The sequence below is a fragment of the Epinephelus lanceolatus genome, chromosome 13 (assembly GCF_041903045.1).
Source record: "Epinephelus lanceolatus isolate andai-2023 chromosome 13, ASM4190304v1, whole genome shotgun sequence".
Taxonomy (NCBI): Eukaryota; Metazoa; Chordata; class Actinopteri; order Perciformes; family Serranidae; genus Epinephelus; species Epinephelus lanceolatus.
The window spans coordinates 20,473,474-20,497,147 of NC_135746.1; the positions used below are offsets into that span (position 1 = coordinate 20,473,474).

Genomic DNA, 23,674 nt, shown 5'->3' on the forward strand with positions numbered 1-23,674 from the left:
CTCTCCCCCCATAACAGACCACCCAGAGAGGGCAGCGCTCTTCTTCGTCTGCGGTGTGTGCTTGGGCCTCTTCCTCACACTCTTCGCCCTGGTGGTCCAGATCTCCTGCCGCACCGACTGCCAGCCCCGCCAGCGGCCTCCTGCCAAGAAGCGAGCGCGCCCCGCCGACTCGTCCTCTGACTCCAGCGACTCGGACTCAGACTGGGACACCACTTCAGATCTGTCGGCGAGGCGGCACCGGCGATTCGAACGCACACTAAACATGAATGTGTTCACGTCGGCGGAGGAGTTGGAGAGGGCGCAGAGGCTGGAGGAGAGGGAGCGAATCATCCGGGAGATCTGGATGAACGGGCAGCCTGACATCCCCGGGACACGGAGCCTCAATCGGTATTACTGAGGACTTTAGGGGCTTTTTATAGGAAGCTTACTTGAACAAAATTTAGGACGCACTTGGGTTGGAAGAGGCACGAGACACAGACATGAAGCTTTATCGTGCAAACTGACACTGATGAGACCGGTGAAAGGTTTGGCAGACTTGGGACGAAAGTGCTCCCACTCTGCTGGTTTGCATTCTCCTCTGGGTATCATAAGCTGTACCCCGTTCAGTAAGAGAATAAGCTCCCTCTCTGCGTGGTAAGCTCACCTCTTTCTGCCGGAAGCACGAGGTGAAAGGCTACACCGCCTTGCCCGTGACCTCAGCACGCCTTTTTGAAGTGGGGATTTATGGGTTAGCCACCTTAGACACACATAGGCCTGTGGAGGCTACATGGTGACTGAAGGACCAAGGCCTCAGATGGCTCTGCTTTACACAGAATGCAAGGCAGCTGCAAAAAGACTGCGACACTCAGAGCGTCACGCTCGGCACCCTCCAGTATTCAAGTGTGGACTTAACAGAGGGGCCGCGTAACGCAGGACGAAGCGTACGACGGGACAACGTGAGACAATCTTTCCACAGTGAATAACCATGCTGCCTTTTGAACTTTATAAAAACCAAAAGATATTTTTGGGGGAATTCATCTCAACCCTTATGAAATCTATTTTATAATATTTAATAGTTTATTGGTGTTGTGTATTTTTGTTCTCAAGTATGGTTTATTATGAGATATTTTTTATACTTGGCGAAGGTTGTCTGGCACCTCAGGGATGCAATCCTAGTGTTTCTGTGTTTGGTTGATGTATTTGCTTCCTAAAAAAAAAGGGGGGGATCGGCCCATTTAAACAGCTAATGTCAGCATTTAAAGAAAAGATTTAGAAATATCATATAAAGAACCTCAAAGAGGTTTAGTGATTTAACCTTATTTTTTTTTTGATACAGTATGTTTAATTCACAGTGCAGTGCCTTTTCTAGCTATTAAGTCACTGTTGTCACGAGTGCAGCTGGTGAATAACCCAATAACTGGTCACATGATTGATCATATATGTATTCCCTTTTATTATTACAGTTGCTGTCTTGGTCACACGTTGCACTTGCTGTTCAGCCCAGATGCAAATGACCAGAATATGCCAGTGCAAATTTTAGGTCTTGTGTCAACTTACTTCAAAGATCCTAGTGCTACACCAGATGTTTGTGGTAACCTCTGTTCATCATCTGGAGAAGGAACTAGCACTGGAGGAAAGGTTCGCATCGAACGTGACACCTGCGTCTCTTAAATCATGTCGCCAGTTTAATAAAATAAGCTATTGTCAGTCCAGTTCTGTTTGCGCTGCCCTGGATTCGAGCGTAGAGATATTAATAGTTTTCATAAAGAGCTTGCTACTTTCCTGACTGAGAGTTTAACTTGAGAGCACACAGGACATATTAGGGGTCATCCGCATAAAGACTGCCACTCTATATAGTTTTTATAAAGATAGTTATTATGTTTAAAATTTGAATGGGATTAAAATGTGCCGATAGCTGGTAAAGTGAGACCAAAATATGACTCCTGTGCTTGAAATAAACTGTGTTGAAAAAAATGTTTTGTTTGTTTGTTTAAAATGTCACTTCAAATAATAGTATAATAATAGAATGTATTTGATATAGCACCTTTCACAGAAATGAAATTCACAAAGTTCCAGCCGGGAGGACACAAAAGCATGGATAATCATCTCCAGCTCAGGTCGAGACACCTCAGGCCTGATCTTTGCAATATTTCTTTGCTGAATAAAACAAGTATGGGTCAGTGGTTGAACATGATGATCAAAATGCATGGCCTGATCAAAAATAACACCAAGATTCCTGAAATTTGACCGTATAGCTGACGAAAAGGCCCCAATATGGTGCATGATGCTTGTATTCTACTCCAATCATGTACAGTGCTTGCTCTATACTGTGGCAGTCTGAGATAGGAACTGCTGTAATCTCATATTAATGTCATACTATACTTATAGACAGTAAACACACTGTACAACACAGTCATGAACTCCCATGTGTGTTAATGATGGATGACCTATGGGCATTGCTAGTAGTGAGATTTATTGGTGTTGCGTGCCCCCTAGTGGTGAAGTTAGAGCATTTCAGGTTGTGTGTAGGAGTGTGTGAATAAAAGTCACCCGTTTATGATCAATAATTGCAGCTATGGCAAATAATTTTCTAATATAACTACTTTAATTGATTGTAGCACTAAAGCTTCTCGACACAGGAAACTGCTGAGTAGATATGACGTCATATTATGGAGGATATGCAATTTTGCTTTTTACTATTTTTTAAATGTTTGCCAATATTAATTCCTTATCATTCATGATATAGCTTTATTTTTTGTTTTATTTTTTAAGCTATGGTTTTTATGAATATTTGTTTACTTCACTTTATTTACTTGAAACTGTTGCTGTCGTGCCGTTACCATGGATACCACAAACTCAGCACTGCGGAGCTGTAGTGTAGCTTTACATGGTAACACGACCTGACTTAGCTAACTTAGTTAGCTTAAAACCACTAACTAGTACTGTTCAACTTCTTGTGGTGAACAAACAATACTTTAATAGCAGCAATGTCTTGGAACTGGAACAGCCATGGACTGCCATTTTTACCGGGATACACTTTTCGGGATGTAACGGTAAGAACTGCCCTTTAAAGTTAACGTTAGACTAGCTAGGTTAACGCTAATTTAAAATGCGTGGAGTTAAGTTACGTAAAGTTTTAACGTTTAATATTAGTTACAAGTTAAACGTAAGAAAAAACGCTGTTCACTTTATGTAATGTAAATGTCTTCCCTGCATTCTTCCAGTCTTTACGTCCAATAAAGTTAAAGAAGGTGACATTCAAAACTAATTTAGGACGCTATTAGCTGAAAGCAGAGCAGACATTTTGTGTTGCCGTAGTAGGAGAACAGAGGTAAAACTGGTAACATTAATGATGGTGTAGTTCCAATAAGTGTCCCAGTAAGCTTTGTTAGTGAGCCAGCATGAACAATATCAGGGTTTCCTCTAAGTGGAATGCAGCCATCATTAGTGTTATTAAATACAGCCGTGCTTTTCCTGCTATGACAGTGTTTTCAGTCCCTTTACACAAGTAAAAGTACTGTTAGCAAACAAGTAAAAGCTCTGTATTGAAAATGTTATTCAAGTAAAAGTAAGTACGTGTAATTAGGATAATGTACTTTAAACCTTCAAGCCTGGGTTGAAATCAATGGGCCTATATTTGAGACAGGCTATATGGGACAGGCCTTTCATTCCTTTTGTACAAAACTGTCTCTCAGCAAAGATGGGAAATAAAACCAAATTGTTAATGTAAACCAGTATGAATGTTACCTGTTTAAAAATAAGGCTTCAGATAATATATCAATTATGAATCATTTATTTAATCTAGTGCGGACAGACAGCACATTAAAGAGAGAGAAAGTTATGGCACTCGAGGATACTCACAATAATCACACCTTACGGCTTATAATATTTATGAAAAACCCTTTAGAATTTTTTGGTTTGTGGACCCTTACAGACAAGGGTAATCGAGGAATGGACACATAATTTGAAGTAGCCATCAACCTGGTTTTATATATCCGAAGAGCTTCCATTAAAAAAATTAACTCAGGGACTGGGCGTTTAATTTAAGTTTGACAGTACTTAAAGTAATAAAAGCAAAAGTACCCCATGGAGAAAAAAATCTTATTAAAAATAAAGGAAAAACACTCAAAAGATGTAAAATATTTAAAGAATTATGTATCAAAATAGTTGCCAATTAATTTTCTGTCAGTCGACTACTTGTATGAATTGTTGGGGAGTTTAATTCGTAACAAAACATAATATTTTTGTGCAAAACTCTTAATTTGTAAAGTAACTTGTAAGTAAAGCTGTCAGAAAAATGCATTTAAGTAAAAAGTAAAATATTACCTTATGAAATGTAGTGGAGTAGAAGTATAAAGTGGCATGAAAAGAAAAGACTCAGGTAAAGTACAAGTACCTCAAAATTGCACTTAAGTGCAGTACTTTGGTGCAGCTGTGGCTCAGAGGTAGGGTGGGTCGTCCACCAATCGGGAGATCAGCGGTTCGATCCCTGGCTCCTCCTGTCTGCATGTCAAAGTATCCTTGACCAAGGATGAAACTGAGTAGCAGGCGGCACCTTGCATGGCAGTCTCGGCCACGTGTATGAATGTGTGAATGTGACTTGTAGTGTAAAAAGTGCTTTGAGTGGTCGGATGACTACAACGGCGCTATACAAATGCAGGTCCATTTACCATCACTGCTATGGCATGTGAAAATGTCAACTGTGAAAAAGGTCTATTGTTATGGACAGCAGGCTCAGATGATAATCGACCTTTGTGTTTACACTTGCATCAGTGTTGCAGATATTTCATGTACTTTAATTTGTGTTTCTGTTGTTATTTACCAAAGCTAATGTATTCCCTCTTGAATATTTCTCTGCAGAAGTCAGCCTTCCATCGTCCCCAGACACTTGGCTATAAGAATGGCTTTGCTCTGCCCGGTCGCCCCACTGTGGGCATTGGACAGGCTCCTCTTTTATCAGAGCAGTTGATCCAGCAGGAGATCAGTGAGCTGTCGTTTGAGACACCAGACATTATTTACGGCTCCCTTGACCAGAGCATGGAGAAAGAATTCATCCCAGCTCATGTGGCTCTTGACAAGAAGGTACAATAAGGCCAAGAAGACCAGTATTTGAAGATTTTTCTTGCTGTTCAATTAAATGTTTGTCTCACCACTCTCTTGTCTTGTAGGTGCTGCGTTTCTATGGATACTTTCTAGAAAATATACAGTTTTCCCCTGAAGAGGAGTGCCGCGTGCGCCCTGTGGTCATTTACTACTACCTGGAGGATGACAGCATGTGCATCATTGAGCCCATGGTGGAGAATTCTGGGATACCACAGGGGAAACGGATCAAACGCCAGCGTTTGCCCAAGAATGAATTTGGAGAGCATTACCAGTGGAAAGAGCTCAATGTTGGCATGGACCTGGAGGTGTACGGGGTCAAGTACCACATCACACAGTGTGATGCTTTCACAAAGGTACAACACTCACCTGTGTGAATGCTCTTGCAGTGCTTTGTGTGTCTTCATTATTGTGTGTTGCTGTAACTACTCTCTGCCTGTCACTCATCATGTAAAGGAGTTCATGGAAAGTGAGGGCATTGTTGTGAACGACCCTGAGCCGATGCCTGTGGACCCTTACAGCCAACGTCGCATACAGCCTCAGCCTTCCTACACAACACCCTCCGAATTTGACTGCATGCACCAGTTTCTCACCATGGATCGTAAGGTAACGGAAATTCCCTCCGTTCCAAACTAACTAGGTAAATATTACCAACTCTAATCTGGACGGCTATTAACAGAGAAGCATGGGTACAATAACATCTCCTATTAAAGCAAATTAGAAAAGGAAGTTATTATTATTATGTTGTATTTGCTGTTGCAAATTTCACACTAATAGTAGACAGCAGCAAGTGTAAATATGGTTTAAGAGACGACACTCACAACACCACTACCAGTTGGGGAATTATGAATGCATTTGGCACACTAACAATCTAACTCCAGGCTCTTCACCTCTTCTTGGTCAGGTGCTGCGTTTCTTTGCCCTGTGGGATGACAGTGACTCTCTGTTCGGGGACACCAGGCCTGTTACCATCCAGTATTTCCTGGTGGACGACACGGTAGAGATCAGAGAGGTCCACGAACCCAACAGCGGCCGGGATCCCTTTCCTGTCCTGATGCGCAGGCAGAAGCTGCCCAAGAAGATCAAACCAGAGTCCGGTGAGAGGCAATGATGTGTCTGTTCCACTTTTAGCTGTGTAATTGCATTAAATCTGGTACAGTGCATTGGTCAGGTATCTCTTTGCACGTAGTCATGTAAACAGTAAAAGTGAATGCTTTTAGTAAGCGTCTCTTGCCCTGTAACTGAGTATTAGTTATACTGTTTTTGTCAACAATTTTATGCACTACAGAAAAAGCAGAGTCGTTTTTTAAGAGATATAAATGATGTCTAAAAAGAAACTAACATCAATAACAATTCTCTTCTTATTTATTATCAGAGACATTTCCCAGCTGCGTGCTAGAGGTTTCAAAACAGGAAGTAGATGAGTACTACTCCCCCAAAGACTTCAAGGTGGGACAAACGATGACGTTGCTGGGCCGTCGCTTCCTGCTGTATGACTGTGATGGCTTCACTAAAGAGTATTATCAAAAGAACCACCCTGATGTGGAGATCAAACCTTCAGAGGTTCCAAAAAAGACTGACCTCCTTCAGGAGACCAAGAAGGTGAGAAACTTTTGTTTGCCTTTAAAAAACTATATCATTGGTATTCCCTGAAGGTACAGTACAGGCCAAAAGTTTGGACACACCTTCTCATTCAATGCGTTTTCTTTATTTTCATGACTATTTACATTGTAGATTCTCACTGAAGGCATCAAAACTATGAATGAACACATGTGGAGTTATGTACTTAACAAAAAAAGGTGAAATAACTGAAAACATGTTTTATATTCTAGTTTCTTCAAAATAGCCACCCTTTGCTCTGATTACTGCTTTGCACACTCTTGGCATTTTCTCGATGAGCTTCAAGAGGTAGTCACCTGAAATGGTTTTCCAACAGTCTTGAAGGAGTTCCCAGAGGTGTTTAGCACTTGTTGGCCCCTTTGCCTTCACTCTGCGGTCCAGCTCACCCCAAACCATCTCGATTGGGTTCAGGTCCGGTGACTGTGGAGGCCAGGTCATCTGCCGCAGCACTCCATCACTCTCCTTCTTGGTCAAATAGCCCTTACACAGTCTGGAGGTGTGTTTGGGGTCATTGTCCTGTTGAAAAATAAATGATTGTCCAACTAAACGCAAACCGGATGGGATGGCATGTCGCTGCAGGATGCTGTGGTAGCCATGCTGGTTCAGTGTGCCTTCAATTTTGAATAAATCCCCAACAGTGTCACTAGCAAAACACCCCCACACCATCACACCTCCTCCTCCATGCTTCACAGTGGGAACCAGGCATGTGGAATCCATCCGTTCACCTTTTCTGCGTCTCACAAAGACACGGCGGTTGGAACCAAAGATCTCAAATTTGGACTCATCAGACCAAAGCACAGATTTCCACTGGTCTAATGTCCATTCCTTGTGTTTCTTGGCCCAAACAAATCTCTTCTGCTTGTTGCCTCTCCTTAGCAGTGGTTTCCTAGCAGCTATTTGACCATGAAGGCCTGATTCGCGCAGTCTCCTCTTAACAGTTGTTCTAGAGATGGGTCTGCTGCTAGAACTCTGTTCTGAGCTGCTGTTAACTTGCGATTTCTGAGGCTGGTGACTCGGATGAACTTATCCTCAGAAGCAGAGGTGACTCTTGGTCTTCCTTTCCTGGGTCGGTCCTCATGTGTGCCAGTTTCGTTGTAGCGCTTGATGGTTTTTGCGACTCCACTTGGGGACACATTTAAAGTTTTTGCAATTTTCCGGACTGACTGACCTTCATTTCTTAAAGTAATGATGGCCACTCGTTTTTCTTTAGTTAGCTGATTGGTTCTTGCCATAATATGAATTTTAACAGTTGTCCAATAGGGCTGTCGGCTGTGTATTAACCTGACTTCTGCACAACACAACTGATGGTCCCAACCCCATTGATAAAGCAAGAAATTCCACTAATTAACCCTGATAAGGCACACCTGTGAAGTGGAAACCATTTCAGGTGACTACCTCTTGAAGCTCATGGAGAGAATGCCAAGAGTGTGCAAAGCAGTAATCAGAGCAAAGGGTGGCTATTTTGAAGAAACTAGAATATAAAACATGTTTTCAGTTATTTCACCTTTTTTTGTTAAGTACATAACTCCACATGTGTTCATTCATAGTTTTGATGTCTTCAGTGAGAATCTACAATGTAAATAGTCATGAAAATAAAGAAAACGCATTGAATGAGAAGGTGCGTCCAAACTTTTGGCCTGTACTGTATGTGACTTAATAAATGATAATCGTCTTCTCATTTATAACCCTCTCCTGTCTGTGTTTACAGGAGGTTCCCCCCTATAATGGTTTTGGCTCACTTGAAGACTCTCTGCAGAACTGTTTGTCTTTAATTCCCGAGCCTCCCAAAAAGAATGTGCTAAAGATGCTAGAAAACGACCACAAAGTGTTGCGCTACAGTGCCAGGCTGGTAAGTCAGCATGAATGAGAACATGTTTGTGCTGCTCCTTTAACTAAATATTCTGAATGACTAGTGGCTGCTTTCACCAAAACTGAAACTGTACCTCCTTGCTGAAGTTTGCCTGTGTTACTGACATTCCAGGACTCCCAGAATCCTGAAGATGAGTGCCGACGTTTCATACTGTCCTACTTCCTGTCCAATGACATGATCAGTATTTTTGAAAAGCCCACTCGCAACTCTGGTATCATCGGTGGCAAGTTCCTGGAAAAGACACGCATCCCCAAACCGGGCTCTACGATGGACAAGCCTGAGTTCTACTCACCTGCAGACTTTGCTATTGGAGCCACTGTGGAGGGTAACATTCCACTTTATAAGCCTGTATTTATTTTCATATTATCTTGTGTTGGTTTCCAAAAGAAATATTTTTTATTCAGAAACTAGGGCATCTTTTCTCCAAGGAATTAGCAGGAATAACTCATGTTGCTGCCTTCCATGTCTTCTGAGATAAATCAAGCTTTATCCAGAATTATATTTTAAAGGTGAAATCTGCAATTCTAATCCAATACACTCCTCCAGTTAGCTTCGTGTTCTCTGTGTGCACTGAAAAAAATGTGGTCCTCATACAGCCCTGGCTCTGTAAATGGGAAACAAACAAAGTGGCTTGGACCTAGCCACCTAAAACTATGCCAGCTTCTCTCCCTCTTCCACGTCCTCACCCATGAGGAACAGAGCGACACCATGATAGTAATGAAACATAAATGACATCAGAGATATTACAGGAGCTTCTGAAGGAGCACTGGTTGCTGTTGTCTGATAATGTGCAGTGCTGGGAAGAAGAATTTCTCCTCTGGGACAATGAAGTCTAAGTCTGTAGGAGGGGTGCGTTTGTTTGGGTGTTGAATTAAGATATCACCAATCTTTCTCCAGAATCGCAGACTCCACCTTCAAGTTAGATTCCATTTTCCGGTAGGAGATCAATAGATAAGTTAGCTAAAATCTCAGCTCACTGCATCTTTTGCTCCTCTCGTCTGTTTTTGTAGTTTTCAGCCACCGCTTTGTGCTGACTGATGCTGACCACTACGTGCTGACGTACCTGGAGTCCAACGCAAGCCAGATCCCTTGTCAGACACTGGATTCTTTGCACCAGAAGCTGGGTGTGAAGACAGCAAATAACCAGCCAGCTGACCAAAATGGTAAATAAATCAAATCAGCAAGTCAGCAAAACACACATGTCTAGAAACTTCTGTCAGTAGATGTCACTTTACTTTTTAAAATTTTGGACTTTAACAATGTACACCCCTTTTTTTAATCTATCTTTATCAGGTGACGATGTAGCAGAGCTATCTTTGTGATGTCAGGCAAGGCTGGATTGCATTGTACACTCTGCACTAAATCAGACCACAAATCAAAGCCTCTACAGAATGTATCTTGACACTATAAATAAATACTGGACCAGCTGCAGAAAAGTTGATTTATTTGGCAGAATCTGACAGCTTCTGGAAATAAAAAATACAGCTTTTTGGTGTTGGTGTGGTTGACCTCAAAATATCCTTCCTATATAGGGCATATACCAGGCAGTTGCCAAAGCCGAACGTCAAATCTGAACAAAAATGCAAAGTTAAATTAGAGTTGGGCAATCAAGCGAGTACATTTTATCAAGAACACTATGTTTCCTCAGCCACATAGAGCAAACTGACGGTCAAACCAGGGATGCTTTTAGCATACTGGCATTAGCAATCAGCTAAAAGCAGAAGTGAAGGTGCCTCCACTGTGCTCAGTGCCACCCTTGATTGAGTCCACCTCCACCGCCCTGTTGACAATTGCCTAATCACCCTGCTTTTTACTGCAAGACTGTCGCCATCGAATTATCGATAAAGGGGACCAAATCTTTCAAAGATGTCAAACTCATTTCCTATTTTATTATATTTTTTATCATTAGCAAGTACAGCTATACAGTATACTATGCAAATATATAATAAATGAAAGCTACTGTCTACATAAATGACACATGACAACATAAATGATTGACACTTTACTCAGACTTCATGTGGGCTACCTGACAAATAACATAAAGACAGTGGGCCCAGGAGGCATCCTGATCAGCTGCCTCCTTTCACCTCAACTGGCCCTTTTCGACCTGAAGGAGCAGCAGCTCTACCCTGAGCTCCCTTTAAATGCCTGAGCTCCTCACCGTATCTCTAAGGCTGAGCTCCTTTCAGCCTCTTGTATCCCAAATCTCATTCTTCCTGTCACCACCTGCAGCTCAAGGCCATAGGTGAGGGTTAGGATGTAGATGGGCCAGTCAATCAAAAGCTTTGCCTTTTGGCTCAGCTTCTTCTTCACCTTGACAGTCTGGCACAGCACCTGTATCACTGATGAAGCTGCACCAAACTGCCTATCCATCTCACGCTCCATTTTACCCTCACTCGTAAGACTGAGATACTTGAACTCCTTTACTTGGAGCAGTAACTCTTTCCTTACCCAGAGGGGGCAATCCATTGTTTTTCGGCAGAGAACCATAGCCTCAGACTTGGTGGTACTTCACACTCAACTGCAAACTGCCCCAGTGCATCCTGGAGGTCCCTAAAGCAGACAATTGCTGCTTTGGTTCACTATATAAAGAAAGAAAATTGGATATGTAGAAAAATCCTTTGTAAATCTGCATGAATCAATGTCCATTTACCAACTGGCAATTTAGCATTTTCATTGATCCAAACTCGAACATTATTAAGAACCAAAATTTTAAAGTTTTGCCCTTTGTAGACAGAAAAATGACTTCAGTCACAGCATTTCAGAAAATTTGCATTATTTAATAAAGTAATTAACAAAACAATTAAAAGAAAAAAAAAACGGAATGGCATGCGGTAATATCCAACATACATACTTGATGCTTATCTGTTAAGTGACCAGTGACAAATGTAGGATTTTAAACAGACATAAATCGGGAGGAGCCCAGGTGACCACTCTATTGATTGGCCATAATCCCTTCCCTGACACGGTAAAGGGATATTGTTAGGGCCAGCATACAGTAAGCTCATATCATACCATATCATCAGTAACATTTTTCTGCTCCAATGGACCAGACTAGAAAACAAGCAAAAGCCGGCTCAATGGCAAGAGCTGAAAACAGCTGCGACATATCGGACAACGCTACGACCAATACAGTACTTATGTATGAGGATATGCATCAACACATTCATAGTTGACACACACAGTAACGTGTGCTGCATACTGTGTTCACTTTACATTTTAAATCATTCTGCATACAATGGTGCTCCTTAGGGTGGGATAGCAGGCTGCGTGGATGTATAAAAAAAATACTGATATGATGAGAAGAGTAAATGTCTGTTGGGCTCGAGGGATTTCCTTGGATTTCATTTTCCAGCATTCAAGCCTAAGTCTGTAGCGACTGAGTCCCTGTAACATCTCAGGACATACTCAACAAGAGGCTGGGTGGCCAGTGGCCGCCAGCTTTCCTGTTGTGCTGATGAGAAACCTTAGCCGCGGCTAAGGCCACTGTTCAGGCCAGTCAGTGTGTTATCTTAGGGGGATTTGAGTTTTTTGGTCCGAGGAGAGGCTCCGTTCTCAGCTTTAAGAACTCCATTTTCATGGTGACCAACTAGCAGGAGAGACAGAGGGGAGAAGTCAGGGTCTCTACCAATGAAGCACATATCAGATATCAAGAAAGCACAGAACGATGGTGGGAAAAAACACGTTTTAAGAAAGGAATCAAGTCAAATTCCTGATGAGTATAATGTTATGAAACAGTGCTTTACTCTTCTGTAACTGTAGGAGATGGTGACAGTGTTATGAAACATGTTTGAGCGGCTGCTTATACTCACGTGAGTCTCTCTTCAGCGGCCGTAGGGGTTGTTTTGCGGCAGCCTTCTTGCGAACAGCCTGTTCGTGTCTGAACTCCCTCCAGCGCCTCAGCTGGAAGCGGATAAACTTCCAGAGTAGCCAAGATTGGGTCAAACATACCAGCAGTAGAACAGTCATCCTGAATGGGGCCCCCGAGGCAAGAAGATTAGTGCGATTGTGTGTTTTGGAAAATGGACCTGACATTGCGTGCCAAATTTATACAATTACTTCCTGATCCTGGTGTGTGGGGATGTGAAATGAGGTCTGAAGAATATGTTTTTTTATTTCTCTGGGTATGACAGTAATGGTTGCCCTGGACAACAAGGGGACCTGAGTGTGCTCCCCTTGTTTCTGTGTTCTGTTGCTTTAGAGTGCTCCTATCACACTTTATCAGACATTATAGCACTAAAATGAAAAGGTAAATAGTCAAAATACGGAACAAATTCAAAATATATTTCCTAGCACAAATACTTTATACAAAGAGATACATTGATATATTGCTGAGCCCTAAATTAGAGACAAGATGTCATCTTAGATTTTGGATATCATAATATATCATGGTGTCTTTTCCTGGTTTGAAATTCTGCATTACAGGAAAGTGATGTAACTTTCTGACCTAAATGAATTGATCTAGCTGTTCTGTTATTTGCCTTTACCCACTTAGTCATTATAACCACATCAGAGTTCTGCATCAGGTCAGGTACTCAATGAGAAAAGGTGATTCCCGAGTGGCCTTAATTTTATTTCCAGTTTTATTGTGGTTTGGGGTCTGGCCACAAATCTTGTGTCAGCACATTGGGTTGGGTAGTGGAACTAAATTAAGCATAGGGTTAGTTCAGGCGGGACACTATGTCAAGCGCAGTTCACATCCCAGCTACATCAGCTGATCTCAAACAGCCTGATTGATGGAACTGACAGATCACATGATTCATTTCTATGCAACCAATTGGCGAATCTCATTCAGGGCGCCCCATTTAAACTGCTCTGGCCTGCCTACTGTTGCTGCTTCCTCTGCAAGCTGCTTTGCAACCCGTCTCCACCCCAGCTCCTCCTTTTCATGCTGTTTGACTTTTCAGTGTCATTTCTGTTTGTCATTGATGCTGCTCTGCTCTGTTCCAGGATGGGGGGGGGGGGGGTCTTTGCTGCTGCTCTCCTTGTCTTAGGCTTTACATGTAGGCGCAAGGAAGGGCAGGGAGGTTTGTTGTCTGCCTCAAGCTTTCCTTGTTTGCACATGGAAGGGCAGAGAGGTGTGCCCTCTTTGCCTTAAGGCTTTCCACGCAAGTACATGGAAGGGCGGAGCGGTGTGCTCTCTCTTAGGCTTTCCATGTAGGCTCGTGGACAAGGCTTTCTATGTAGGCCCGAGTGTTCCTGACTGAATTGGCCATATGCGTAGATGGTGTTCGGGTGGTGGGGAGGGGGCAGTAATGCATGTCGCCTTTCCGGTTTGGTAGCAGGTCTCTTAAGTCAGACCCATGCAGGACTCTGATCCTCATTAATGATGATTATTTATCAGAGATCTCATTGTGTAAATATTTTGTGAAATACTCAACCCTACAATATCATCCCAATATCAGCATTGAGGTATTTGGTCAAAACATGGTGATATTTGATTATTGCGCGGCCTAATATAATTGTAACTACAGGTATAGTGAAATCTGGATTTGAAATCACCCAGTGTCAGTCAGTGTCAAAATTCCTGGCTCTATGCACTGTGAATTTGTGTTATAAAACAATAAAAACATTAAAAAGTCAACACTTTTTATGGGCGCTAAGTGTATTTTGACTATAAAGTTGTCACAGTAGCTATAAAAAGTAATATCAGTGCCACAGAATGAATCATTATCCACAGATGATGGACCAGAGGTCTTTACCTTATCAGTACAGTGTTGAAGTTGCCCGTCTCCAAATCCAGCCCCTGGTTCTCAGCACGAGCCAAACCAAACCCAACAGCCAGGAACATCAAGGTCAGAGTTACCATCCGTGTAAACACAAAGCTGATCGCCCACAGGTCAAACCTGAAGCACACAACACAGCGACAATGTGGTCAATAAAGAAATAAGACAATAATAATATATGAAGTTACACGGAATCATAAAAGCACATGACACAGTAGCTAAGAAAGTAGTCTAGTCAACAGCAATGAAAGCTTGACAAAAAAGTGAAAACCACTAAACACAGTGAGGTTGCTTACATTTTCTGATGGTTCTCATCAGTGAAGTAAAATAGTCTAGCGATGTGGAAGCCCAGCTCTGACACATACTGCAGGAAGAGGAGTACCAGACCCACACGACTCAAACTACACAAGATAGAAGAGAGAAGCAGGTGATTGATTGGGTGACAAAGAATAACACATCCATATAAGGTTCAATGAAAACCACATACAGTAAAAAAAAAAAAAAAGGTCCTTTTGCTGGATGCTTACTTTAACAAATAGGCTGCAGCGATGTGAAGTAGATACAGGCAGATGTACTGGAGCTGACGAGGAATCTCCTCCTGTAAAACAAACATTCATTTGCAAAAGGTACTGTAATTTTCAAATCCTGGAGCTTTTAATTCGTCACTCTCTGTCTAATGCACACGCATGCAGACACAGGAACACACACACCCAGAGCTTATCTAGTCACACTCCAGAACTCCTCCAGTTCCCAGGGCCTCCTTACTGACCTTGCGTACTTTCTGGAAGTAGAGCTCCGGCAAGGCGTGGAGCCAGTAGGCCAGCTGAGTGAGGTAGAAAAACTTCACCTGAAACCTAGAGCACAAACACAGGCAGACAGGCAGAGGGAAAGTAGGAGAAAGAGCAAGAAGGAGAGAGTCAGTAAAATTTACACAGCTGCCCCAGTGATACATTCCTGCTCTGATTTGTTTTCATTGATGTACAACTGTTAAAAAAATAAACCCAGTTAAGAGTAGACACAGCCAAATAATCCAAAAATGGATTACCAACAGACCAAAGCAAGCAACGGGGGGTCCAAAAGTCCCTGGACTGACTGTGTGGCAATTATTATGTAGTGCTTTGAGTTTTCAAAACTTTACCAAGTGTGTTATAATCTGAGTTGGTAAGGGCTTTAAGATGGCGCCTGCATTTTTATAGATGGCCCTGTTTCAAAATCTAGTTTTAATTGTGAATATTTTAGTCAATATTAAAGGGATACTTTGCTGATTTTCAACCAGCTTTGTGTCATAACACTGTGGGGAGGTATGTGTAAATGAACTGTGGTAAACTCGCTCTATCTTACCAGCGCCTGCTCTTCTTCCATCTAAAATCCGCCTAATAACAATCCAGCAGATTTTTACTAGCTGTAGGGCTGTGTTTGAACTATAGATCGTATTTCCACATTTTTGTATGGCCGCCACCACGGACACAAAGAGTATAGAAGCGGTTTCAGAGAGAGACTCGCCCCTTTCTCTCAGACGCAGACCAAACTCAGATCAAACTGTCAAACTAGGCAGCGCTGATCAAATCCAAACCAAGATTATGTTAATGTATTGCCTGATTCTCACCTGAAATGTTTTTCTAAACATATTTAAGTGCACTGTTTGGCTGTAATTCAAGAATCTGTAAATAGGAAGTGAGTGCTACACTGTTCTGTGTATTGTAAAAACAGTCAGAGAAGACTGAGATCAAAGGGTACAGGTGACCGGTGAATAAATGAAGAAGCAGTTATTTCCTCAGTCAATGTTTGATGTTACTTTTCTCTATTCATTCATTGGAGGGCATTTTTCAGCCCAGGACACATGTGCCTACCTCTGCTTTTCAAAATAAGGTCTTAACAGTAGATACAAGTAGATACAACATACATGTGGAAACATGATTAATTGGATTATATTGCAAGACATGTAAAAATGTATAGGGATCCCCCTCTACGGGTGTATATGAGGGGGCCCACTTTTGAAAATGTTGTCACCCTGCCTGTATTTCCTAACAGCTGACCTGTATGTACTTTACCTTCTTAAATGAATTTGTATTTAATCAAATTGTAACCACACTAACGTAGGGGTGTGCAGGGATCTATACTGGGGCCCAGTTATTTTTTGCCCCTGTTCTAACCAGCCCTGGGGTAGTCAAAATAATGCAATCTCAAAACAACTTCTCCGACAAGGAGCTGAACATTTTGAATACCAGTTAGCAATATCCGTCAGCTTTAAAAGAGGTATTAAGAACTTTTATATGTGACTTTTTCAAAGCTTAAGCCACCTAACCATACTCTAAAGCAGCCAAAATATGTTAACACATTCCACAAAATACAGCTGTGTTTTAACATTTGTCTTTATAAAGCAAAAATGCCAAAAGTTCACTGCTTCAGCTTCTCAAATATGAATATTTGCTCATTCTCTCAGTCCTCTATGATATCAATCTAAATACCTTTGGTTTTTGGACTACTGGTCGGAAAAACAAGACGTCTGGATGTTGATTCAGGCTTTTGGACATTTTGAGGGGCTTTTTTTTTTATAAAAATAAACTCTAGTAGCAGCCCTGGCATGTGGTTCTACAAATAAATGCGTATATGTGGATACTTCTAAAAAATATATATATGTATTGTTTATTAAGTGTATCTTGCTGAGCAGCGCTAAAATGTATATGGATTTTTTTTTAATGTAAATATACGACTGATAGAGCAAAGCAGTCATACCTGAGGTGTACATGGGGATAGTTCTCCCAGAGGCTGCTGGGATGTAAGAGATATCCTTCCTGTGTAAAAAAAATATCAGAGAAAAGAGCACTTTAGTGTGTGTGTGTGTGTGTGTGTGTGTGTGTGTGAGTGAGAAAGAAAAACACGAGCTGTCCTTGATAAGAGTATGTGTGTGACATTTCCTTGAGTAGGAAGTTGTTACTGAACACCACATGATAAAAATCTCACTCACTGTTATGAGGATGTAAAAACTCCACACACTCGACACCAAGTGAAACACACACAGCTGACCCGACTCATTAAACTTGGTATTCTTGCTCTTGGAGAGGTGGAGACGCCGGTTCACCTTCTGCAACATGAACAATAGAAAAGCATCACATGAATGCAGCTTGGAGCCGTCATAATGGGTTGTCTCATTGACTGCTGAGAAACTGTCATGCACAAGGAAGCGCCGCGGTAATACACATAACTGGGACAAGAAAAGACAGCAGACACTATTTATGGCTGCTGCTGAAAACCTTCCCCTGAAGAAGTATTCCTTTCAAGACACTTTGGAAACCGTGGCAATGGTGCTAAAATAAAACCTTGTTCCTCCTGGCTGGCCTATTTCTAAACAATGACACAAGGGCTCATACCTTCAGATGGATTAAATGCTGCTCTGTCTCTCTCTTCCTGTCTCCATAACTCTATCCCTGAGAGAACGGCAGCGATGGCAGCCTCGCTCATTTAGTCTAGAAAACAGGCAGTCTGCTACTCTTGTAGTTTTTCATGTTATGTTTAAATGACATTTAAACAGAATTGTTTTAAAATATTAGAGTGCAACAGGATGCAAACAGTGTAAGTATACATTTCCATGTATGGTACTTATATATATTTGCAAATAGCATACCCTTGCTAAGTAAAAGGTAAATAGGATGAGACGTTAAAGAGACTTTTTTTTCCAGATTCAAAAGTTACAAGAGTTCCTACAGTTTAAGTTAAGTGGGATTTGAGCCTTTTAACGGCTATTTTAATGCCACTAAAATTAAATTTAAGAGCAATTTTACAATTAACTAAAGTGAAGAAATAAAAAACATGCATGAAATGACTTTGGTTACTTAAGGCTAGCGGCAATTTTGCCCAAATATTTTTTGTAACATAAAACATGCCCTTTTGAAGACATTAATTTGAGCAGGAGTCAGTACAATATTATTATTATTTTTTTTTTTTTTTAAAGTTACCTGTTATTTTCAGATTTCACAATGCAGCACCAAAAAAAACATAACATCCTATGTCTTAGCATTTTTAAGAATTTAAAAAATATTTATTGTAACATAAAACATGCCTTTTTGAAGACGTTAATTCAAGAGTCAGAAAATTATTTCTTTTTAAAAAGTCACCAGTTATTTTGAGATTTTGCAATGCAACATCACAAAAAAATAATTCATAAAATTGTATGTCTTAGCATTTTTAAGAATTTAAAAATATTTATTTAAGATATTTTGACACAGATTAAGGCCATATTTTTAGATAAATGAATTCAATGCCTTTTAAGACTTTTCATGGCTCATTTAATGCCACTCAGATTAAATTTCAGAGCAATTTTAGAATGAACAAAATTAAAAAACAAAAACAAAAAAAAAAAAAAAACAACTGACATGAGTTACTTGGGTTAGAGACCATTTTGCCTAAATATTTATTGTAATGTAAAACATGACTTTTTGAAGTCATTAATTCGAGAGAGTCGATAAGTAATTTCTTTTTTAAAAGTCACCAATCATTTTTAAATTTTTATACTGCAATGTCAGAAAAAAAAATCATAAAATTCTATATCTAAGCATTTTTTAGAATTTTAATATAATATAATATGATATATATATATATATATATATATATATATATATATATATATATATATATATATATATATATATATATATATATATTCATTTAAGACATTTTAATACAGATTAATGCCTTATTTTTAGACTAATTAATTCAATGTATTTTAAGACTTCGTAATGATCCCTGATTCTTCATTTTCCCTACTATTGATGGAATATTGTAATGCATGTCTGTACCTAATAATATTAATAATATTGCTGATGACTCCTTTCAACAATATTTATTTCTATGGGTCCATCATTTCTGAATTATTTCCTAACATCCATTTGCATCCTCTTATCCAGGGTCGGGTCACGGGCCAAGCAGAGCACCCCAGATGTCCCCCTCCCCAGCAATGCTTTCCAGCTCCTCCTGGGGGTCCCCAAGGTGTTCCTAGGCCAAACAATTTCCAAAAAGTTCCTTGGAATTTGGTAGTAATTATGGGGAACATAGAGACAGTGTTGAATTTGTACACTAGAAATTATGTATTTCAAATTAATTTCAGCTTAAACTAGAGAGTCTTTCAGTCGGTGTACATATAATCCAACATGGAGGATATTGTTTCCTATTATAAATTAATAATGAATGGATATTTACTTGGGGATAAAGTAACTCAAAATAGTACCAAGTTATACATATATCTTTTACAGGAAAATTCCTAAGAAAATATGGTGCAGTAAAATAAAGGGTTACCCTCATTCTAGGCTGTTATTATAGTATATATATTTTATACAGTAACTTTTTATGTATTTCACTCTTGACAGTATAAACACAGTATAGCAGGACCTCTGTGTGTGACATTAGCTACGCCTCCTCTTGTGACTGACTGCTGCATTGTGCTGAGTACTTACATCCAGAAGATACTCCTGCACTACTGCATGGAGGATGATGGCAATGAAGAAATAGAAGAGGATGGTGGCGGAGTCCTTCCATCCGTAATGGTACAACGTCACCTCGCCCTCTAAGCACACATAGGAGAGGTCAAACACAAATGCAGCACATGCTTGTTAAAACATCCTGGAGCAGTGTAAACCTATTCTGTGATCACTATTCAGTGTCGGTAATATGACGCAACATGAAGGAACAGCTGCAGCAGAAGTGAAACTGTGAACTGTACGAGTTAAAAATGTGTCGATAAGTCATAGACTGTGAAAATGAACATTAAATAAGAACTGCTCTGCATACCTGGTGACTGTGTGGTGACATTGTACTGAGGCTGAATGAACAGTATGGCCGTCTTGGCTGTCGCCTGGAAATTAGATGAGATAGTAATTAGCAACATATTTCAGTGAACCTCAAGAGGCCGGTCATCAAAGTATCATCGTAGTATAAGTGTGTGTTTGTAACAGGTGTCTGTGTGTGCTTGTGAGTGTGTGAGGCAGATAAGAGAGCCAGTGAGAGTCCTTGCTTTTCAGAATATATAATGTTGTTTATCACACTGTCAGTCAATCCTCCACTGTGGCATCATAATAACCTGCTGGGAGCTGAATTCCTTAAGTAGCGTTGCTGAGAAATCTGTCTTGCATGACAAGGCTTGTATTGACTTGGGATGTGGAAGAGGCTACAGAGCTTCCCAAATTATTCAGTGACAGCATCCTCACAAAGAAACTCAATAGAACAGTGTTTCCCAACCTTTCTGGCTTGAAACCACTTTAGATGCAGCTGCAGGCCCCTGTTAAATGTGTCTGTGAACTGTGACTATGTTCAATCAACTGGTGATTTCAGCTTCAATTGTTTCATTTCATTTTCATTGTAATCTATGTCAATACAGAGCCTACGCCATACCCTACGCCGTAGCCTGACGTGCACCGCCCCAGAAGTGTAACTACATGTTGTGGCGATGCAGACCTCCTGTCTATTTTTATGAGCTGAAACCATTTCCCTCAGTGGAAACAAAGCTTTTATTTACTTTAATTTCACAGATAATAAACAATAAATTGTGTAAATAATAAAGCCTTCACAAAAATAGCATTTTAAGTCCTGTGTGTGATTTATCCTGGCTTCATATGAGCAGAGGAAATCTCCTCTTGTCGCTAGGCTAATTTATACAATGTAAAATGCCGTAAGCTTGTGCTAATGACATTAGCATGTTATATTTGTTTGGAAAACATGTTTAGTATAAGACAGTTGTTTTGTCAGTGAACCTTGTGAGCGGTAATGGAGCCGGATTTTGTAACGTTACCTTTGTTAAATGTTGCCGTTGTCCCTGGCTTCATATGAGTAGAGGAAAAGTCTGCTAGCCCCTAGGCTAATTTATACAATGTAAAACGCCATAGGCTTGTGCTAAAAACAATAGCATGTTGTATTTGTGGGGGAAATGTGTGTTTTGAATGAACTAAACTTTACGGCACTTCACAGAATCACCCCGCCGCCAACTAGTGTTTTGGAGGTGTAACTACAGAGTGACAGTGATGCTATGGCGTATCGAGCTGGCACACAAGTACAAATCCTGCTTTATTAGCCTAGGCTTCTGTCCAGGGGTCCGGGGGAATCCTCTCCTTGCACTTGTGTTTTTTTTGTTTTTTTGTTTTTTTAAATAAAGCTCTGTTTGATGCTTTTTATGCACTCTGCCACTTCATCTAAATTCAAAGTACAAAATAAAATCCCAGTGTGAACCAATTAAGTCTGACTTAGACAATGGTTGGCGGGCCACCCTGCACCCTATCGCAGGCCTGGTTTGGCCCATGGGCCACAGGTTGAGTATCACTGCTCTATAAAGAGTCCAAGGGGACATTTTGAGGTTGCTTGTTTTACCAGACCAACAGTCCAAAACCCACAGATGTTCAATATACAACACACAAAATGAGGAAAGCAGCAAAGCCTCAAATGTGAGGAGCCAAGACTCTGATAATAGCACGCATATTATGCTTGATAAATAGTTTAAGCAATAAAAATTGTTGTCAGTTGACTCATTTGTTTTTCGACTAGTGAATTTAACATTACGAAAGATGATAGAAATGCCATTTTGAGTCTCAGATATCTTCCCCACGCCATTCATCTGTTGTGGGCTCTCACATTTATCATCATCATTTATTTATATAAGTAGGACATGATTGGATTTTGATAACATTTTGTCTGAAGCATTGTAGTGATATGACTTGAAGAGTCACGCTGAAGGGACCCTGTTGGACCCCTGGCCCCAGCTTGGACACCACAGTGCAACAAGTCACCAGTCATTCCTTGCGCGCCGAGGCCACAGGTGACCTGTCAAAGTGTCAAATTCAAGAACAGCTTTAGCCCTGTTGTTCTCTTTTTTTGCCGAAACTAGAAAAATTAAGGAAATCCCCTACTTAGTTTTACTCGGCCAGCTGTGTGACCTAAACCAGCGTTCCGGATTGAAACTTTGCTAAAACCTTGAGCAGCGGCCTGGAGAGTCTGTTTGAGGGCACGCAGCAGAAGCTATTAGCTAATAAATATTTCATTAATACAGTCACTGTCTGTTAATGTGAAATTCCTCCAGGTCAAAGCAGTCTTTAGAGAGACAGAGCCAACTGAGAACCAGCAGCAGCGGTTCAAAGATTGAGACGTGGCAGTTAACTACCACTGTCGAGCTCGCGACGAAAACCACATCGCTTCCGTTTAAGATTTTCACAATATAACCCCTCACAGTCACACGTCCGCTGGAATCCCATGCTAAGCAACGGCGATGCTTTTAATTTGAAGTCCTCAAACGCTTCACTTCCTATTTCAACGGGTTCTCTTCGCTAACTGACAAATGTTGGACTCAAAATGTTGCAGCGGTTTGTCTTTGCTGGAAACTGGAACAAGACTTTGCCAAAAGGGTAAATTTAGGAAGGAAATACGTTACACTTTGTTGTTTTTAAGTAACAACTTATGTCTACGCCAGCAAATGTGTTCTCAACTGTATCCCGGTTTACGAAACTCCTTTTGAAATTAAAGTATCACGAGCAAGACAACGAAAACTTTAAACATAACGTTCTAAGCTAACGTTAACGTTGCAATGAACGGCTAAAGTCGACGTTTATATCCTGTAGTTGTCAGTTTTAAGTTGTTGGCTCAGTTTAAAATGATACGTTGCTACTTTGTGAACAGAGCAACATTCATTGTTCACAAAACTTGTAAAAAACTGCAGCAAGTCAGCCACCATATCCGCGGAACTGATTCAACTGATAAAAGCTAAGATGCAGTAACGTAGAGCAAGCAAAACATTTTTTACAAAGCAAAAAGATGATTTCGTTACGTTTAGTACGCTTCCACTTCGCACCGAGTTACATCTTTGAATATGCAACAGGCTTGCCATCTTAAAACAGCTGAGTGAGACGAGGGAAGAAAAGAGAATCTGAGTTCATCTCACCTCAAACATCAATCCAATCAAAATGAAAATCACGAAACTGAAGACGATGTCGGCATGGTTTTGAATTAGGAACTCCTGGCTGAAGAAAGGGTAACTCTTGTTCCTTCGGCGAAATGCCATGTCAACCCAATGGTGTTTTCCCTGCTATTTTATAAATCAGAATTTTTCTGACTACGAAGTTCAGGAGTTAACTTTCTCACTAGTATGCGCATGCGCGACTTCTTAAAGGGCGAGTGCCATAAATACCTTCTTTGAGGCCATTTCCACAATAGGTTCAGTCTGTGCTGACAAAAGACCATTTCAACCTGAGTGATCACAGCACTGCACGTTTTAAATGCTCCAAAACACTGAAAAACAATCATATGATAGCATAAATTTAAAAAACATTCATCAAAGTCTGAATAATTACACACACTTATATTCCAGTCACCCCAATATGTAGGCTATTTATTGCTTATTTAAAGC

At 40.7% G+C, this 23,674-nt stretch overlaps 3 protein-coding genes across 5 annotated transcripts in view; 2 read left to right on the forward strand and 1 right to left on the reverse strand.

The window, feature by feature from the left end:
* Window positions 1-2,488, forward strand: part of eva1aa (eva-1 homolog A, regulator of programmed cell death a) — a 113,852-nt gene extending 111,364 nt beyond the window's left edge. Inside the window, exon 8 of one of the 2 annotated variants that reach the window (XM_078173860.1) lies at window positions 18-2,488. In XM_078173860.1, the coding sequence (XP_078029986.1) occupies window positions 18-397 (380 nt within the window). In that variant the 3' untranslated portion in view covers window positions 398-2,488. The remainder of the gene's footprint in view (window positions 1-17) is intronic. The other variant, XM_078173861.1, reaches the window with a different exon arrangement.
* A 352-nt stretch (window positions 2,489-2,840) lies between these two features.
* On the forward strand, window positions 2,841-19,752 carry efhc1 (EF-hand domain (C-terminal) containing 1). Of its 2 annotated transcripts, none has more exons than XM_033649385.2 (10): window positions 2,841-3,032; window positions 4,840-5,061; window positions 5,148-5,435; window positions 5,536-5,685; window positions 5,984-6,176; window positions 6,455-6,681; window positions 8,408-8,548; window positions 8,681-8,894; window positions 9,580-9,732; window positions 19,200-19,752. In XM_033649385.2, the coding sequence occupies exons 1-10, from the start codon at window positions 2,967-2,969 to the stop codon at window positions 19,289-19,291; spliced, it is 1,746 nt and encodes a 581-aa protein (XP_033505276.1). In that variant the 5' UTR covers window positions 2,841-2,966; the 3' UTR covers window positions 19,292-19,752. The 2 variants fall into 2 exon arrangements, with proteins under 2 accessions (XP_033505276.1, XP_033505278.1); XM_033649387.2 differs by lacking the exon at window positions 19,200-19,752 and adding an exon at window positions 9,863-10,058.
* tram2 (translocation associated membrane protein 2) lies at window positions 11,331-23,411 on the reverse strand. The gene is made up of 11 exons (XM_033649389.2): window positions 23,210-23,411; window positions 20,080-20,143; window positions 19,746-19,855; window positions 17,264-17,380; window positions 17,032-17,090; window positions 15,065-15,149; window positions 14,823-14,893; window positions 14,592-14,696; window positions 14,272-14,415; window positions 12,382-12,539; window positions 11,331-12,158 (listed from the first exon to the last, which is right to left on the reverse strand). Exons 1-11 carry the CDS (start codon window positions 23,327-23,329, stop codon window positions 12,082-12,084), a joined length of 1,110 nt encoding a protein of 369 aa, XP_033505280.2. The 5' UTR covers window positions 23,330-23,411; the 3' UTR covers window positions 11,331-12,081.
* Window positions 23,412-23,674: the final 263 nt, after the last annotated feature.